Here is a 15,452-nt window from a genome sequence, read left to right on the forward strand (position 1 = left end):
TAACTGTTGTTGAGGAGGAAAGCAAAGCAGGCCCGCTTAGGCAGCCTGACTTTCCAGGTGAATTCACAGTACAATCAGGAAGCTGTGCAGCCTACAAATACTCTGGACAGAAGGAGGTAAGACAAGTCACCACCCAAGAGAAGTGACAACCAGAGGAGCCAGAAGCCTGAGAGTAGGTGCCCTTGCTGGACTACAGAGGCAGAATATAGGGGCAGCAGCCTTGAACTGTCACATGGTTTATTTTTTCATTTCTGAAATGACACATTTTGATATTTCTGGCTAGATTAACAAAGGCTGAGGTGCCATTCACAAAACCAAGAAGGAGGATAAGGACCCCCTTGTATCCAATGGCCAAGTGGTTAGAACACTCATCCAGGATGTGAGTGACCCAGGGTCTAAACCCCCTTTTGCCTGATGTGAGGCAGGGACTTGAACTCTTGTCCCCCACTTCTCAGGTGAGTGCCCTAACCACAGGCTATAGGAATATATTCTAGGTGAGCCTCAATCTCTCCTGTGGAAGCTGCTCCACTTGGTATAAACAATTAAATACTCGTTCAGCCAGAGAGCGAGAGAATGACTATAGCCTGGTAGTTCGGGCACTAATTTGGGAGGGAAGACAGCCAAGTTCCAGTCCTTCCTCCCACGTCCTGGGTGAGTGCCCTAACCACTGAGCTACTGAGTTAATGGTGGGTAGGAGACAACCACCCCTCGTGAAATGTGCCTATATCCCTTGTGAATCTCACCCCTTGTTTCCAAATTTCCTTAACTTTTATTAAAACCAGTTTAAAAGGCCCCAACATGATTTTATTATTATTTTTCAGAACTGCCAGTGAACCAAGCAAATCCATTGTTTGCTCACTCTTATTATGAGCCATTATCCAGATTGATTTCAGAGTAGCAGCCGTGTTAGTCTGTATTCACAAAAAGAAAAGGAGGACTTGTGGCACCTTAGAGACTAACAAATTTATTTGAGCATAACCTTTTGTGAGCTACAGCTCACTTCATCGGATGCATCCGATGAAGTGAGCTGTAGCTCAAGAAAGCTTATGCTCAAATAAATTGGTTAGTCTCTAAGGTGCCACAAGTCCTCCTTTTCTTTTTATTCAGATTGAGTGACTCTTGTATTACGCTAATCACTATTCACACACAGTATTTTGTTTGGACAATCCAGAATTTTGTTTTGCTTTGTTGAACTCACATTTTAATCTGTTAGCACCTGATCTTATATTTATGTTTTTATTTTTTTTTTAATTTATTTTGTGTTTCTATTTCTGTAATCACTTCTTATAGCACAAGGAGTTTCTTCCATTGATGAGTAATCTCCTGTAAGAAACAACCTTTTTAAAAAGCAAAGATTGGGGAGAAGACCAAGAAAGGCAGTTTACTGACCAAAATTGATGGCTATCATTCCTTGTATGTTTTTATATTCAGCTTGGTCTCATCTCTAGCTTAATATTAGTAGAGGGCCAGATTCTGCTCTCAATTATTACAGCATAATTCCAGTCCAGAATCCTATTAAAATCAATGCATTTAATCTACAGTAGGTCCAGTTCATTTCAACTCAGTTATGTTGGATTTATACCAGTGTAACTGGCCCAGAATCTGGCCCAGAGACTTCAGCAAAAGTGTCACAGTAACAGAGACTGAGTGAAAGTTGCTGCCTGACCATGTGAAAAGGTTGACAGGACAGAATATTCTTCTTTTGAGAAGCCACTCTCCTTTTAATTTAATGACGTCAAAGCATTAGAAACAGAATCTCTACTTTAAAAAAAACATTGTGGCTCAAATCATCAGTCAGAATACCACCCACACAAGTTGCAGTTACACACATGCTACAACACTGGCGAGTCTTCATAAGGCATAAATAAGACCCAAACTGTAGTACACAACCACCCCGGGGGGGAAGAGGGGGTTGTTAAAAGAGAGGAAGCTTTCCTGACAGCTTTCTCCCTTATGCAGTGTCGTTGTAGCCGCGTTGGTCCTTTTTCCCTTGACTAAGCAAAGCTTTTCCCTTGCCATCATTCACAAAACAGAGAAGAATCAGCCCATTCAGTAAATTCATACTGTGGGAATGCTGACTTTAATGGACTATTCATAAGACGGACATCGAATGAAAAGCTGCATATAATTTATTGTACCAATTTTAAAAATGCACCATATTAAGGCAACATAAGAGTTGTTCATTTTATGTCTTTCCATTAAAGAATCATGCACACTATTCTTCAACCAGCCATTTCTAAAACTCAAGGGAAAGAACAAAGTGGAACGTTAAATATTAAGCTTATGATTTTCAGCAAGTTCTGCTTTAATTAATTCTGTTTTAGCTTTCCATCATGAAAACATTGTAACTAACAACAGTCCTCAAAATAAGGTCACATTCCCCTCAGCAATGCACTGCTCTGCCTGACTTGAGAACAAGGCTCACACATCACATGTCATGTCCCATGGCTCTTGGCCTAAAACCAGGCAAAGCTAGATAAAGGCCTACAGATTGTTAACAGTTCTTCTGCGTACAAAAACATTATTTAGGCTGATAAGTCAAGCAACTAAAAGTTAGGAAATGCCAAATTTATAGCTGCCTGTGTAACCTTAATTCAGCCCCCTTGTGTGTCCATCCTTTGAACTGAATGAGCCAGGAATCTGGTAGGAAAAAAATCACATGTAGATCATGTCATTAAAGACTATCATGATGTATATGGACAAGGGGGCTGAAACTAGGGGAATTTCATGGGATAAAGAAAAGGCACTTCTGTAGCCTGAGGAGAGTCTGCCTGATGAATACCCACAGCCTGACTGCAAACAGATTATTAGAGCTCCTCAAAAATAAGGATGCAGAATCGTCTACAATGGAAAGTGTTGGGCAACCTAACAGAGGTCGCTGCTTGTTCCCCCTATAATACCACATACACATGCAGTGCCCACCCTCCGTTACCCATAAACTCTGCTGAGGTCCCACTGGCAATGGCTGCCAAATGTCACTCTATAGAGTGAGTCAAACGTTTGCCCCTGCAGCTTATCACTCATGCCGCAACGGGCTGCAGGTAGCTAGCAGTTTCCCTTTCAGCTCCTTCTTCTGGCTATTACACACTTGTCTCCTTGGCTCTACATGGCAGAACCCCATCATAACAATCAAAGGAACACATAACAGTCATAACAACAACACCAATATCACCCGCTTTCTTCACAGACGGCATGTTGCATCTTGGTGTGCTTCCTCCTATGTGTAAGGGGCAAAGAGCACACATAGCTGGTGGGGTGGAGGGGAAGGAGGAGGAATCTACTGTAGCAGGTAACAGATAGGAGCTTGTTGGCCCCAACACCCAGGAAGTTTTAGAGATCTGGAAGAGAGAAGAGATCTCCCCTTAAACTTCCCCACTCCTGACACTACTAACTACAGCAGTGGTTCTCAAAGCCGATCCGCCGCTTGTTCAGGGAAAGCCCGTGGTGGCCGGGCCAGTTTGTTTACCTGCCACATCCGCAGGTTTGGCCGATCGCGGCTCCCACTGGCCGCAGTTCACCACTCCAGGCCAATGAGGGCTGCAGGAAGGGCAGCCAGCACGTCCCTTGGCCCGTGCCGCTTCCCCCAGGCCAGTGGGAGCCGCGATCGGCCGAACCTGCAGACGCGGCAGGTAAACAAACAGGCCTGGCCCTTGGGCTTTCCCTGAACAAGCAACGGACCAGCTTTGCGAACCACTGAGCTAGAGGACTAAAAACTTAAAAAGCCAAAGCTGACATGACATATACGTCCTCACAGGAGATGGCATCCACCTTAACTTTGTAAGAGCTTGCCCAATTTAATCCAACACCACTTATGAAAACTATCCCCCTGAAGAGTCACCATCAGTTACCTCAACTTAGCATAGATACCGTTTTCATTATAACCTGAAAACTAGCATCCGATGATGAAGTGAGCTGTAGCTCATGAAAGCTTATGCTCAAATAAATTGGTTAGTCTCTAAGGTGCCACAAGTACTCCTTTTCTTTTTGCGAATACAGACTAACACGGCTGTTACTCTGAAACCTAGCATCTACTGATAAACCATCCAATTCTGCAAGAGACTACAATGAAGAGGTATAACTCTAGAATTAACTAAAAAAAATTCTGCCATGTTTGACAAGTGACAAACCTGACCCCTTCAAGCCATTGTTTAAAATGACTGATCCCCTGGGGTGAACAGGAATAGCTATATTTAATACCCACTGTAATAAAGCATGGTTAACCCCTGATTTCTTAACAAGGTTGACCTTGCTTTTTTACAATGAGTGTTGAACTCTTATTTTGCTCATGTAAGTAAGATCATCCAGCTCAGCCACTGGATCAAGGTGGCATGCAGGGAGCAATGTTTGACACCATTTGTAAAACAGTAAAACTTCTTAGGCACAGCTTAACTAGAAACATTCATGTTTCCTCCTAATTATTAAGCCACATAGAAGACAGTACTATGCCTCTAAAAATACTATCTATTCTAGTTGTCATGCAAGAGCACCATCTGGTGTTCAGTACACTGAATTCTTCACACCAGTTTTTATTCCTGATCTTGGTCACTCCAGATTATTATACAGAACCAAAACATTTATAGGGCCTGATACTGTGAAACTCACTCAAGTAAAGGTTGATGAATAGACCCTAAGAGACAGACTTTCCTCAAGACAAAAAAACAACCCAAACATTTCTCCATCAATCAGTATACTGTTTAATATTTTGAAAATATTAAACAATACACTAAAAAGCCACAATATAATTTTAACACTATGTACACAGCCCTTAATACTTAGCAAACAAGTATGCTTTTCCTCAGTCAATTGCACCAAGAAAGTACAGAAGTGAGTTTGTCACAACTTTATTCTTCCTTCTCACTACGCTTCCCACCTACCAAACCCTTATGATCATCTACAAGCAAACCAACCCCTTCATATCCCTCCTTTAGATCCTCCATTAGGCTCCTGAATATTCCCCCATCCAACCTTCCTCTCCCCAGAAGACAGAACATTCCTATCTTTCTAGATAAGAGCAAAACAACATGCCTTCAGGATGCTAATTCCCTCCATTTTTCTCATCTGAACATCCACTTGCAGACCAACTCCCACATACCAAATACCTTTTGAGATGATCCATCTCCCAGTTGCCTGAACTGTCTCCTACACCCATGCATGAGGCTCAGTCCACCTGCCAACTATAAGAAACCCTACTGAAAATTCCAAATAGGCACCCCATACCTGTCTTATACCCAGTCCTTGGAACATCAAGTTTACAGCCACCTAAAAGCTACGGTAAATAAGGGTTGGACTGATGTAAATTCATATCCATATTTTACTAAAATTTCTAATATAATATCTTCCCATCTTTATTCAGTCTGTCATTCATGTTCAAAATTTAAGATTTTAAGATTAGTAAAACTCTCTCTACAATTCACTTGAAAAATAGCTCCTTATTAAAGAAGTATTTTTAAAATGACAGAAAACATTAGTCCAGAATGGATACAGCACATGTTTTCAGTGAAAACAGGTAAAAGCTAAATATGTCATCTTAGACTGCAGACAGTTTGGTGCACTCAGCATAGCCAATAAAATAGTTTGGATCTATTGCTTCAGATCACTAAAGAATGCATGACTTCTTTGTAGCAGACAATGCTTCCACTAATTAAGAGAGGGCCTGCTATCTTCAGACAATGCTTCCACTAATTAAGAAAGAGCCTGCTATCTTCAAACTCAGCAACAGAGAAATCAGGGACAGAGCAATGCTTGGCAAGACCAAGTCAAGTGAAGGGCCCTTTGGGTGACCAGGAGAGTTGAGCCACAGCTGCAGGTTGAATGAAGAGGTGAGGACAAGGAAACGTGCAACTACAGAGAGCTGGATGGGTCATCAACATGGAAGTTACCGAGAATATGCATGTGAGATTGTGATGCGAGGAAGAGACAGAGGAACCAGACAAGAGGATCAGTGGGCGGAGCTGAGTGGACAAAAGATGACAGCAACATGGAGAGGTACAAAAGACAAGTCAGAGGCAGTGCTGTTCAAAAGGAGGAAGGGGTTGGAAGCAGCAAGTCCAATCCAGTATAGGCAATGTGAGAGAAGGACAGGCCTTCGTAAGAAGGAAGCTGTAGAGGCAATGTCAGACAAAACAAAAGGGATCCAGGTCTCAGAGAGTCAGGAACTGGAGGGAGAAAGATAAGATGACATCATGGATAATGGAGATCTCTTTAGAGATGGAGCAGGCATTCCAGAGACAGCAAGATAAAGGGAAAAGGAAGTGGGAAGATGAGCATGGGGTTAGCAATGGTGACATGAGGGGGAATGATGGTGATGAGGAAAGATGTGGGACGTGGAAAGGGTGGAGTTGTGGCAAATGTCATCAGCGGTATGGAGGTGGAGGCTGAGAAGGTTGTGAATGTGGAATCTGAATTTGAGCTGGTGGGAGCAGTGTAGGTAGAACTCTTGGGAACTTTAGTGGGATGATGATAATAAGGATGGAGAAAATGGAGCCTGTGGGAGGGGATGGAGGAGGAGGGCAGATGCAATGATGCAGAAGATGGGTATAGTGAGAGCCTTGGTTAAGTGGCAGATGGACAAAGTTACCCCAAAAAAGTTTGGAAAATGATGCACAAATTCCCACTACCAGGTAGCTAGACTGTATTACCCCAGAAACGGTGGAAGAGGCGGTCAGGCTGCACGATTGTTCTCTGAGGCTGACACATAGCTTTCAGGCCCTCCTCTCACCCTTAAAGAGGCATAAATAAGACACCTTAGAGGAGAATCTAGACCACATGCATCCTATCTTGGGTGCATCATTATTAAAATCTGCCAAGAAGAATAACCAAATTTATGACAGTGCACTAATAATCTACCCAGATCAATCATTACTGAGGAAAAAGCAAGAACATAAGCATGGCCATATTGGGTCAGACCATTGGTCCATCTAGCTCAGTATCCTGTCTTCCAACAGTGGCCAATGCCAGGTGCCCCAGAGGGAATGAACAGAACAGGTAATCATCAAGTGATCCATCCCGTCGCCCATTCCCAGCTTCTAGCAAACAGAAGCTAGGGACACTATCCCTGCCCATCCTGGCTAACAGCCGTTGATGGACCTATCCATTAATTTATCTGGTTCTTTTTTTGACCCTGTTATAGTCTTGGCCTTCACAACATACTCTGGCAAAGAGTTCCACAGCTTGACTGTGTATTGTGTGAAGAAATACTTCATTTTGTTTCTTTTAAACCTGTCTATTAATTTCATTTGGTGCCCTCTAGTTCTTGTTTTATGAGAAGGAGTAAATAACACTTCCTTATTTACTTTCTCCACACCGCTCATGATTTTATAGACCTCTATTATGTCACCCCTCAATCATCTCCTTTCCAAGCTAAAAAGTCCCAGTATTATTAAGCTCTCCTTTTTGGAAGCTGTTCCATACCCCAAATCATTCCCCCCCCCCCTTTTCTGTACCTTTTCAAATTCCAATATATCTTTTTTGAGATGGGGAGACCAGATCTGCATGCAATATTTAAGATGTAGGCATACCTTGGATTTATATAGAGGCAATATGAAATTTTCTGTCTTCTTATCTATCCCCTTCTTAATGATTCCCAACATTGTTAGATTTTTTGACTGCTGTTGCACATGGAGTGGATGTTTTCAGAAAACTATCCACAATGAATCCAAGATCTCTTTCTTAAGTGGTAACAGCTAATTTAGACCCCACCATTATATATGTAGAGTTGGAATTATGTTTTCCAATGTGCATTACTTTGCATTTATCAACACTGAATTTCATCTGCCATTTTGTTGCCCAGTCACCCAGTTTTGTGAGATTCCTCTGTAACTCTTCAGTCTGCTTTGGATTTAACTATCTTGAGTAGTTCTGTATTATCTGCAAATTTTGCCAGCTCACTCTTTACCCCTTTTTCCAGATCATTTATGAATATATTGAACAGTACTAGTACCGATGCAGACGCCTGGGAGACACCACTATTGACCTCTCTCCATTCTGAAAACTGAGCACTTATTCCTACCCTTTGTTTCCTATCTTTTAACCAGTTACTGATCCAGGAGAAGACCCTTCCTCTTATCCCATGACAGCTTACATTGCTTCAGAGCCTTGGGTAAGGGACCTTGTCAAAGGCTTTCTGAAAATCAAAGTACACAATATCCACTGGATCCCCCTTGGCCACATTCTTGTTAACCCCCTCGAAGAATTCTAGTAGATTGGTGAGGCATGATTTCCCTTTACAAAAACCTTGTTGACTCTTCCCCAACAAACCGCGTTCATCTATGTGTCTAATAATTCTGTTCCTTACTATAGTTTCCATCAATTTGCCTGGTACTGAAGTTCGGCTTACCAGACTGTAATTGCCAGGACCACCTTCAGAGCCTTTTTAAAAAGTTGGTATCACATTTGCTATCCTCCAGTCACTTGGTTCAGAAGCTGATTTAAGTGATAGATTACATACCACAGTTAGTAGTTCTGCAATTTCACATATGAGTTCCTTCAGAACTCTTGGATGAATATCATCAGGTCCTGGTGACTTATTTCTGTTTAATTTATCAATTTGTTCCAAAACTCCTCTAAAGAGACCTCAATCTGGAACAGTTCCTCAGACTTGTCACCCAAAAAGAATGGCTCAGGTTTGGCAATTTCCCTCACATGCTCAGCTGTGAGGACCAATGCAAAGAATTCATTTAGTTTCTCTGCAATGGCCTTATCGTCCTCAAGTGCTCCTTTAGCATATCAATAGTCCAGTGGCCCCACTGGTTGCTTAGCAGGTTCCTGCTTCTGATGTACTTAAAACAAAATTTTTGCTTTAACTTTTTGAGTCTTTGGCTAGCTGTTCTTCACATTCTTTTTTGGCCTTCCTCATTATATTTTTACACTTCAATTGCCAGAGTTTATGCTCCTTTCTATTTTCCTCAAAAGGATTTAACTTTCACTTTTTTTAACGGCTTCTATTACTTTGTTGTTTAGCCACAGTGGCACTTTTTTGGTCCTCTCATTAGGTTTTTTAATTTGGGGTGTACATTTAAATTGAGCCGCTATTGTGATGTTTTTAAAACGTTTCCATGCAGCTTGCAGGGATTTCACTTTTGGCATTGTAACTTTTAATTTCTGTTTCACTAACTTCCTCATTTTTATGTAGTTCCCCTTTCTAAAGTTAAATGCTACTGTGATGGGCTGCATTGGTTTCCCTCCCCACCCACAAACACACAGGGATATTAAATTTTATATTATGGACACTATTACCAAGCAGTTCAGCTATATTCACCTCTTGGATCAGATGCTGTGCTCCACTTAGGACTAAATCAAGAATTGCCTGTCCTCTTTTGGTTTCCAGGACTATCTGCTCCATGATGCCATCATTTAAGGTGTCGAGAAACTTTATCTCTGCATCCCATCCTGAGGTGACATGTACCCAGTCAATATGGGGATAGTTGAAATCCCCCATTATTATTGAGGTTTTTTTATTTTTATAGCCTCTCTAATCAACCTGAGGATTTCAGTCACTATCATCATCCTGGTCAGGTGGTCGGCAGTATATCCCTACTGCTATATTCTTATTATTCAAGCATGGAATTACTATCCATAGAGATTCTACGGTACAGTTTGGTTCATTTAAGATTTTTTACTTCATTTGATTCTACGCTTTCTTTCACATATAGTGCCACTCCCCCACCCAGCACAGCCTGTTCTGTCCTTCTGATACATTTTGTACCCTGCTATTACTGTGTCCCATTGATTATCTTTATTCCACCAAGTTTCTGTGATGTCGATTATATCAATATCCTCATTTAATACAAGGCACTCAAGTTCACCCATCTTAATATTTAGACTTCTAGCATTTGTATATAAGCACAAGAAGTTTATAGAAATAAGCAGAAAAGCCTGAAATAAGATTGTGTTCCACTGGACTGAGTATGACAGGGAACTGGCTTTGGAAGCTACTCAAACATCTTCTCTTCTGCAGAAGGAAGCCAGGAAAGTGTCTGATCAATGGTATGATTGAGATGGAGTTAGACAACTATATGACAAAATCTTTTATATTTGTGAGATGAGACAATCCTTTCAGTAACTGTCATTCAAGTATTACCTGTTGCATTGGTAAAAACAGGCTTAAAAATAGGCAGAAAGAAATGGAAAGATGACAAAAAGCAACTGGCCTTGTCTTGGGGGCTAAATGTGAACCCAAAGGTCTGGGTTCACTTTCAATACTACTTCTGTGATTCTTCACAAGTCTGATATGGGAGTTGTGAAGAACAGCAAAGCCAAGCTTTGTACTGCACCATATGCATCATATCAAGAGTGATTCTGTTACCCTGAAGCCAGTATAGACGTTTTGCCCTGCTTCCAGTTGTCCAGCAAAAAAATTTAAAACTTCCAAATGCCACTAAAAATAAAAATAATAAAATATTTTTCATGATTAAGTGCTAGGAAACAACTGTGATGAATACTCCCTTGTACTCACACCCTACACACTATTGTAATAATCTTTATACAAAGTATGCCCTGTGAGGTAGTATTTAAAAACTCATAATTTGCTGATCAGTATTGTCCTGATAAAATGTGCGTGACAACACTATTTCAGATTCCGCGTTATGATCTTATTAACACATGTTCCAAACACCCCAGCCCTTCCCAAAGTCAGGTCTGTCCTAAACAAAAGAAGGAATGTGTGCTTGCCTTAATTTGCATTTAAGAAGTAAACAGAGTCATCAAGCAGGGAGGGAAAACAAAGGAAGTTCAAATAGGTGAAGAGAAAAAAAAACAGAGTAGAGAATATCCTTCCACATAGATTCTTTGTCTCCCGATCCTCAGCTGGAAATGTTTTCCAAGGGGTGGACTGAAATTATTAAAAGGAAGAACAGACACCCCAAGGGACCCTCCCCACCCCCATTTTTTCTGACCATTGCATTTACTGCATCTGAAAAGACAAAGGAAACAGTTGTTGGACTCTGTGGGAGGGGTCCTGACCTAAAGAGTTTGGTCAGTAAGACTGATGAAGCACGTGGTGAGAAAACTTTGTTTTGAATCCAATGTAATTTGTTAAATTAGGCACCAGTAAGCATTCTCTCTCTATCTTTCTTGTAATCGTTTCTAACTTCTATGCCTCATTATTTGTAGTCACTTAAAATCTCCCTCTTCGTAGTTAATTTCTTTTACAGTTTTATCTAATCCAGTGTGTTCAAGTTAAAGTGTCTGGTAACTCCATTTGGGGTAAAAAGTTGTGTGCATATTATTCCCTTACATGAATAACAGACTCAGTTATTTGTACCGTCCAGAAGAGAGCTGGACAGTACAGGACATACATCTCTGGGGGGAAATCCAGGACCAGGGCTGTGATGGGGTCACCCTGCAGCATAACTAAGGCTGGTAAGAGCCTACTTGTGGCTGGCTGGAACACACACACAGACATAGCTGAGAAGACTTACATGCTGGAGACCATTTGTGAGCAGTCCAGGCTGGAGACTATAGTAGCAAAGCATTGTAAAGGGCTCCCCACCAGGCTACAGGACCAGGGTGATACAGCTACTCATAAGTCTGGATTATATCCTGGTATGTCACAAGAACATAAACTATAAGGGACCCTATCCAGTAACAAACTTACAGCTCAATCACCTAAGATGCTAAATACCCTCAGCTCCCATTAAATTCAATGGGAGTTTAAGGGGCTCAGCAATGGCAGGATTAACCCATAACTTCATCACTGCTTTAATCTGCTAGAGCTGGAAACTATAGGTCCTGCAAAGGGGGCACGCATCTGTTATTCTTCAGCATTTCCAGCAACCTATTTAGACAAACAGCATTATAGACCTATTGCTGACCTTTCTTGGTTGTGAGGAGAAAGGAGACTAATTACAGCTGCAATGAGGAGGAAAAGAAGCAGCAAGAATGAGAGAATATGGTGGAATTGTACTCCAACAGCCCACACTCAGGTGGACTTTCCACAGACCTACCTCCACAAAAGAGAAGAAAAATAAGTCTATTTTGCATTCAGAGTTATTAGGCACCATTGCTCATGGATTTGTCACAAATGTTCAGTCCTTCAGCAAGCATCCTCTTACCTGCTTGTTGGGGCAGTAAAGCTAAAAGAAAGCAGCTGATTCCAGAATGGGTCATTCTCAGAGACAGCCTCGGCTCCCGATAATCTTTTTAAGTACTCATTTTCTGGGAGCTCACAAATGCTGCTACTGTTTGCGCCCATTTTCTTATTTTGTAAGTTCCTTTTTAAAGCTTCATTCCTTCAACAGAAGCCTACAAAAAAGAGAGAGGGGAAATATTTAAATCCTAGTAACAGGAATACACATCTTTGGCACATATAAGGGATATACAGAACTTACCAAACTAGAAACCAATAAATCTCTAGTTCCATAACTACAACAGTTGCTGAAAAGACACAAAACTGAAGAGCACAGGAGCAGGCTAGAATAGTTTACTTTCAACAGTTTAGGACAGTAAGATATAGTTAATATCCAAATTTAAAAAAATTGATTGGCGTACATTCCAGGCCTTCTCCACTGAATTCTTCATTAGCTGTGGTCAGAGAAAGAACACATTGACACAACAGATGTAAGCAAAAGGGAAAGTAGCAGGAAACTTACAATTTAAGCAGGCACATTAGTGAGACCACTATTCAAAAATTTAGCATTTTCAAAGTCGTGCACAGATACTCAGAGTACATCTACACTGCACACTACTGGCAGAGATGTATAGCGTATAGTGCAGCAATGAAAAGCAATCTGTGTTCACATTGCACTGTGTAGCTACCCATGTCAGTGAAAGTCTCTAGCACAGGGGAGGTGGCAGAGGATGGCTTCAGCAGCACTGCCCCCACTGCCAGAATCTTTTCCTGCTCCAGCTACAGGGAGGCAGCAGAGAGGCAGCTGGACACTACATTGCTAAAAATAGCAATGTCGACGGGGAGGCACAGCTTGGGCAAGTAGAGAGCTGTGTAGGATATATACTCAAGTACATACCCACGCCCTTCTGGGGTGTCTTTACCAACCTAAGCAATACCTCACAGTCTACACTGCTATTTATACCTGTGCTAGAGGATATATATATATACACACAACGCATCGCCGAAAGCAGCATGCAATTTAGACAAACCCTTGGGTATGTGACTGCCATTGGCAAGAATGGGAATCAAGCAACTAAATTCCTGTGAACCACTGATGATTTTCCCCTTCTCTATGTTCAAAACCACAACAACGTCACATAGATATTATCACTTCTAGGCGAATACTTTAAATCTAGATCAGGTGACAAGCCTCCTAATGTCATTAGTATCTCATAGCTATTCGCTGACCTATGTGAAATGAGTTGGTTAGTCCCAATCCAGTGGATAGTGGAAAGGTCTAAGACCAAATGTTCATGAAGAATTAACTCATTTTCAGAGGTGATACTTGCAGAACTAGTTAGCAGCACACTGTAGGTTATATGGGGAAATAATCACATTATCCTTGGCTGTGCTGTACCTGTTCTGTGTATTCTTCCAGACTGTCAATTATGCTTTCCCATTTTTACAAACGTTAACTAATTAATCCACTAGAGAAGTAAGAAACTAGCCAAGGGCAACTGAAGCTTAGAAGAAGGTATTTGGATTAAAAAGGAAATATATGAAGACCTAATAAAACTAACCTGGACTCCAGACCATCCAAGCTGCATAAGCACTTAACAAAATGCCCCACCCCTATAGACATAGCACCCTTCCACTGAAATCTCATAAGATCCCACAAACTGAGCTATATAAGGCTGTGTCCATACTTGGGCAAGAGACTTTCAAGGAACACCTGTGGATAGGTGATGCAGAAAGAGACACTGGCAATCAGTAAGTGGCACTCTCTCCTCTGACTCCACACTGAACCAATGCCCTGCATATGTTCATGGTGCTCTGTACTACTGGAAGTGCCATCTTTCAGATGAGATGAAAATCAAGGTCTTATGGATCTCATGGATCCTTAATAAGAGTATGCATGTCAACCCGCAGTGCCTTGACTGAATTCTAACTTGGATAATTATTTTCTGCCTACATACACTCCCCATGAAGTTTCAGGTAGATCTGATATTCTTCATATCCTGCCCTAAACCAGTGCACTGTTAAATACGGCTATGTTTCATTTCAGAAGTGGGTGCACTTCAGGGGTGTACAAAATGTATAACTGTTTAAGTTTGCAAATTGGTTTGTCATCCTCTGGGTTAAGAGGTGCTATTGTGGAATCCTGCATGCTGGTTGGGTGGCAACAGGATAAGGGTTTACATGCATAAGTGATATTAGGAGCTGATCAGCATCTTGAATGATTTCACTTAACTGTAGTGGGATTTTTAGAGAGAGAGAGAGTGAGTGTGTCAGTGTCACTTGTCCATGAACTTCTCTAAACTATCGCCATACCTGTTACTGAGAGACATTTCACTGCTAGAGTAATACTAGTTTTAAAATCAGTACAAAATAAAAGATAAAACAGAAACACCAATTTCTTTCATTTGCAAAGATACTACAGCAGTGCTTTCACGCAAAGAGAGATGCTGCCCACCACACACGTAAATAACTGATGGAATATTATATAAGGCTTCCCCAAATACATGAAATAAATGCACAACTCCTTGCAGAAGTAAAAAGGGAATGTCAGTTTCTTCATAAAATTACAACTGTTTAATTTTATTATTTTTTCAAGAAAAAATATAAAAGCAAAAACAATGTAATTAACATGACATTTAAATTAATAAGGAAATTATTATTACCAATGTTGGGATAAAGAAATACAAACACAAATTTCTTGCTTTATGCTTTTAGCTTCTGGTATTGTTTGTTTAATGCTGGCCTCCAACCAGCTAACCTATCCCACACAGGAAGTGTCACACTGGACCAAACCCAAAGCCACAGCGAGTTCAATATACTGTCTCCCAACATGGTCAGAACCAGATGCCTCAGAGGAAGATGTAAAAACCCCACAGTAGGCAGACCAGTAAGAAGATCAGGTCCCATCCTGATCTCTAATAGTTAAAGATTTGCTTAAGCCTTTAGCATGAGGTTTTAAATCCCTTCCATATTTTTTTATCATTACTTATTACAACTTTGAATATTTGAGATCCATATAAATGCAAAGGAAAATAATTTTTCTTCCCATAAATTATAAACATACTGGAGCAATACATGCAAGATCTTTCCAGAGTTTTGTATACAAAAATCTGCCCTGCTTCAACAGTCTGTGTACTGGAATCCAGGAGCTAAATTTTCTCTCAAATAGCATGTGTTTATTTCCTTCTTTAAAAAAAAAGGAAAGGAAAGGAAAAGGAAAGGAAAGGATTTTTCTGCTCCTTCACTGAATTTATATGGGTCTTTTGGTCAGGCCTGCGGCCACAACCATCACCAAACATGCCCAGGCCCATTCTTTCTCTGCCACCTTCTTCTCACCTCTTCAGCTTTGCTGATATTACCGGTAAACACCCTCTTGCAGAGCAGAGGC

At 41.0% G+C, this 15,452-nt stretch overlaps 1 protein-coding gene across 5 annotated transcripts in view; it reads right to left on the reverse strand.

Moving 5' to 3' along the window:
* DYM (dymeclin) overlaps positions 1-15,452 on the reverse strand; it is a 385,584-nt gene that overhangs the window by 340,496 nt on the left and 29,636 nt on the right. For all 5 annotated transcript variants that reach the window (XM_048851023.2, XM_048851027.2, XM_048851022.2 and 2 more), the window contains one exon: positions 12,051-12,240. In XM_048851023.2, coding sequence (XP_048706980.1) covers positions 12,051-12,190 — 140 coding nt within the window. In that variant the 5' untranslated portion in view covers positions 12,191-12,240. The remainder of the gene's footprint in view (positions 1-12,050; positions 12,241-15,452) is intronic.

This window comes from Caretta caretta, chromosome 5 (genome assembly GCF_965140235.1).
Source record: "Caretta caretta isolate rCarCar2 chromosome 5, rCarCar1.hap1, whole genome shotgun sequence".
In the NCBI taxonomy this organism is placed as follows: domain Eukaryota; kingdom Metazoa; phylum Chordata; order Testudines; family Cheloniidae; genus Caretta; species Caretta caretta.